This window comes from Thamnophis sirtalis, unplaced genomic scaffold (assembly GCF_051295495.1).
Source record: "Thamnophis sirtalis isolate CommonGarterSnake01/CBP01778 unplaced genomic scaffold, rThaSir2_p1.2 scaffold_9, whole genome shotgun sequence".
NCBI lineage: Eukaryota > Metazoa > Chordata > Lepidosauria > Squamata > Natricidae > Thamnophis > Thamnophis sirtalis.
The window spans coordinates 16,658,561-16,662,760 of NW_028261389.1; the positions used below are offsets into that span (position 1 = coordinate 16,658,561).

Below are 4,200 nucleotides of genomic sequence, written 5' to 3' on the forward strand. Positions count from 1 at the left end.
CTTTGCTTTGCTGGCTGAGGAATTCTGGGAGTTAAAGTCCACATATCCTCAAGCTGCCGAGGTTGAAAAACAGTGACGTAGATTCTATTCACATTCACACTTGCTTTAAACAGGATAGACTCTTGTTTCCTTTGTAAAAGGTTCTGTTGAATTAGGTGGCTTCTCTCTGTTACTGTGATCATTGCTGCCAGGTTAAGAAGGCCATTTGTGGGAAGTTATGAAATTAGTCTCATTGCTTGATTTATGTGTGTGCAATCAGAGGTGGGTTACTGCCGGTTTAGCCCGATTCGACCGAACCAGTAGTGGAAGTCAGGTCTGGGTCACAGAACTGGGAGCAATCCAGCCCTGCCATGCCCCCGAACTGGTTCCTTCTCCATTGTGGGCCTCCGCCATTTTGGATTTTAGTGACTGCGCGTGCACAGTTCACTGTAAATTGTTCTGTGCATGCAGGTAAAACCGGCAGCAACCTACCCCTGGCGGGCATATACACATTAATATACATATAAACATGCATGTATATACTTCTCAGTTAAGACTTTGTGCACTTAATCCAAGGCACTGTTTCTCACTCTTGAAAACCTTAAGATGTGTGGACTTCAACTCCCCAAATTCCCCATCCATTATGCTGGTTGGTGAATTCTGGGAATTGAAGTCCACACCTCTTAAAGTCGTGACCCGTCAAAACCGTGGTCCACTAAAGCGCGCCCGATCAAAGCGCGTACGTGACGTCATCAGCAGTGCGACAAATAAAATTAAAAATAAATTAAATTAAAATTAAAATAAAATTAAAGCAAGCCGATTCACATAAAGGTAAGGGTTAGGTTTAGGTTTAGGTTTAGGGTTAGGTTAAGGGTTAGGGTTAGGTTTAGGGTTACGTTAAGCGTTAGGGTTAGGTTAAGGGTTAGCGTTAGGTTTAGCGTTAGGTTAAGGGTTAGGTTTAGGGTTAGGTTTAGGGTTAGGTTAAGGGTTAGTCTTAGGGTTAGGTTTAGGGTTAGGTTTGGGGGGTTAGGGTAAGGTTTTCGTGTTAATTTTAAATTTACCGCTCACAGCGTGCCGTTTTCGTCGCGCTGTGATGACGTCACGTACGCGCTTTCGTCGAGCACGCTTTAGTCTACCGCGGATTTGTGGTGGAACCCTTAAAGTTGCTAAGGTTGAAAAACACGGATCTAAGGGAATCATAAACTTTCCAAATAGGGGCTCCACATCGGGCCTCCTATAAAATTTGCCATCAGGAAATTGACTAACTGGCTTCCTTTTCTGACATGGATGCAAATCACTTTTCTATCAGAGAGCTCAGTCCAAAAGTATAACTTATTAAATAATTTTATAAACAATCATATCTTGCCCTTCAAAAAAAGAATTCTCTTAGAATGCTTTATAATACATTAAAATAAAAAAGTGAAACCAACTAAAAATAGTAAGAACGCACAATAAATTAAAAAAAAAGTATATTAAAGCTGTTGAAGTCTATGGATCTTGCTCTGAGTACTGATGTCTGGGACTGAAGTGTCGATCAATTTCCCCAGTGTCAACCGAGGAAGACCAGTCATATTCCTATTGGAAGTATCACTCCTATGATTATCAAATTGACTCAAGTGTCTTCTGCCAATTATAATTCAGATCCCAGCAAGATTTCAGATGCAGTTTGACTATCACTCCACCAAATATCCTGTTGATTGAGACAAAGAAGCAGTGGGTGGTCAGAGAAGAAAAAATATATCCATTTTTCTTAAGCAGATGTTTCTTTCCCATTACCTGAGTAGAATATAAGAATACAAAAAAAGAAAGTAGGAAGAGAAATTCCTTAATATATCTTGCATAGGTTGAACAGTGTCATGCAAAGATCAAACAATTGATTGACTTTAGTCCAAAGGCATGGATTTTAAGTTTTTTGGGTTCTTAAATTACCTCAAAGAAAAGAGGGTCTTTAAAAAGAGGGGGGGTGTATAATCCTCTTGTAACACAGTATTTAAGGCATTTCGTTTCAGTTCCAGCATCTTTCTGTTTGCAGTCATTCACAAAAAAAATATTTTTTTTGGTGATAGACAATTTGTCCTTCAAATATTGGAGATCCTTCAGGATTTTAGACATCATGGAAGTCTGTATTAATCCATTTAATAATCCACTGCTTTTTAAAAGTTCTGCTATGAATGAATTGAAAGCACTCTTTGTTTTTGTTTTGTTTTGTTTTGTTTTTTTAAAAAAATCCATACGAACAAGGCACCATAAAAAGACTCTTCTGTGAGTGAAGATTGTGATATGCTGGTGAAAAAGTTTTTCACACTCCGAAAATCAACTATTTGGACAGACAACTGTGGAAAACACAATTGTCGTGTGTTCATGTGGCCATTCTCTTGTCAGTTTTTTTTCCAGTGGTTAAATGAAAACTCTCCATTTGGTCTTTTTGTCTTTTTCATTTAAGCCTCAAAATTCATGCTGTGATCACTGTGGAAAAGAGAATGAGCATCTTCTTAGTGATGTCTCCAGAGAAAACCCAAAATGGGATTCAGAAGTGGGAAAAATGTATCAGATCTGTAGCACACGTCGATTCCACATTCCCCTCCTGGAATGGTAGTGATGGAAGAAATTCCTGACATAAAGACGCTCTACCTCCAGGCCTGCCTGAAATATCCTGTAAGGGAAAGTGGAGGAGATTTCAATATTAATTTATCAAATTTTTAAAGCATCCCATCTCACGACAAGTGATTTTGGGTGATGTGCAATAACGTAAAGAATATAATCGGCATCATTTCTGATCTACTGTTTACAGTTAGTCCTCAACTTAGGACCACAGTTGAGACCAGAATTTGAATTTCTAAGCAAGGTGGTTGTTAAATGAACTGTGTTTGATTGGTCAACATTTTTTTGCCATTGTGGTTGAGGGAAACATGTAGTCGTTAAGTCAATCCAGCTTCTCCCATTAATTTTACTTGTCAAAGGGTCATAAATGGTGATTACATGACCCAGGGATACTTATAAATTATTTATGATATTATTTATAAATACATGCCTCTTGGCAAGTGCCTCAATTCTGATCACATGACCATGGGGATGTGTTGTGGCCTGCTAGTGGCCAGCAGAGCTGGCAGCAGATTCGGACAGTGAGGGGGTTGGGGAGGAACATGGGCCAGTCCTGGGGAAGGCTCTGATGAGGGCTCTGCATTGGAGGCAGAGATGGGCCAGAGCCGCATGCCATTGTTGTCCAATGGAACACAAAGAAAATATCTAGGATGAAACAAAATGTTCAAAAAAAAAATGGACATGCAAAGGGTTTGGGAGGTCTGCAAAGTGTTCCTGGGGGCTGGGGAGGGCAAAATTGAGAAAACAACAGGCTGTTTTTGCTTGTTCCCCCTCCCGCCCCCAGGTGCTCTTTGCAGACCCCTCAAGCTTTCTGCATGCCCCGATTTGCACAAAAAATGAGGTGTGCAGAGGGTTTGGGAGGTCTGCAAAGTGCAAAAACTTTTTAAAAAAGTTTACCTCTTCAAAATCTTGGTGCGTCTTATACTCCGATATGTCTTATACTCCGAAAAATATGGTATCTGCTTTACAACCACGGCACAAAGTTCATAAAATTTGGTGTGACTCACTTAACAAGTGCCTGGTATAACATCAGAAATACTCATCTCAATTCTGGCCATAGGTCGAGGACTAGCTACATATATACAATTCCTCTCTTGGGAATGGCCATTGGCTGAACTATTTTCAAAGATAGCTACCAAATTCTTACTGACCTGTCCAAGAGCTCCCAGTCTTCTCCTCCCCATTTGTCACGGAACTCTTCCGTGTTCATTCCGCCGATACGAACCAAATCAGATTTATATATGCCCAGGAGACCAAAACCATTAACTTCCCAGTAGCCTATAAAAGAAAAAACCCCTAATTGTTAGCCATATTTTTTTTGAAAAATAAAGTCCCCAAACCTGTGATGGCAAACCTATGGCACACATGTGGGCACACACCCCATCGCCAGTTGTCCTTCTGGTTTCCGGCGCGCACATGCGCAGCAGCCAACTGGTCTTCACAGGCACAGGGGCACCAGAAAACCGCCCCCAAACCACCCAAAAAACAGGCCATTTTGGAGCCATTTTCAGACTGGTTTATGGGCTGGTTTCGGCCTGAAAACGGCCCAGAAAACAGCCCCCAAAACCACCAAAAATGGCCAAAAAACCAGGCATGCACACGCCAGCCAGCTGGTCTTTG

The 4,200-nt window shown here is 41.0% G+C and overlaps 1 protein-coding gene across 1 annotated transcript in view; it reads right to left on the minus strand.

Annotated features, from left to right (window-relative positions):
- Positions 1-1,360: 1,360 nt before the first annotated feature.
- B4GALNT3 (beta-1,4-N-acetyl-galactosaminyltransferase 3) overlaps positions 1,361-4,200 on the minus strand; it is an 89,988-nt gene continuing 87,148 nt past the window's right edge. Inside the window, exons 20-21 of the mRNA XM_087722537.1 lie at positions 3,732-3,858; positions 1,361-2,632 (exon numbers count right to left, since the gene is read on the minus strand). Of these exons, the coding sequence (XP_087578663.1) occupies positions 2,527-2,632; positions 3,732-3,858 (233 nt within the window). The 3' untranslated portion in view covers positions 1,361-2,526. The remainder of the gene's footprint in view (positions 2,633-3,731; positions 3,859-4,200) is intronic.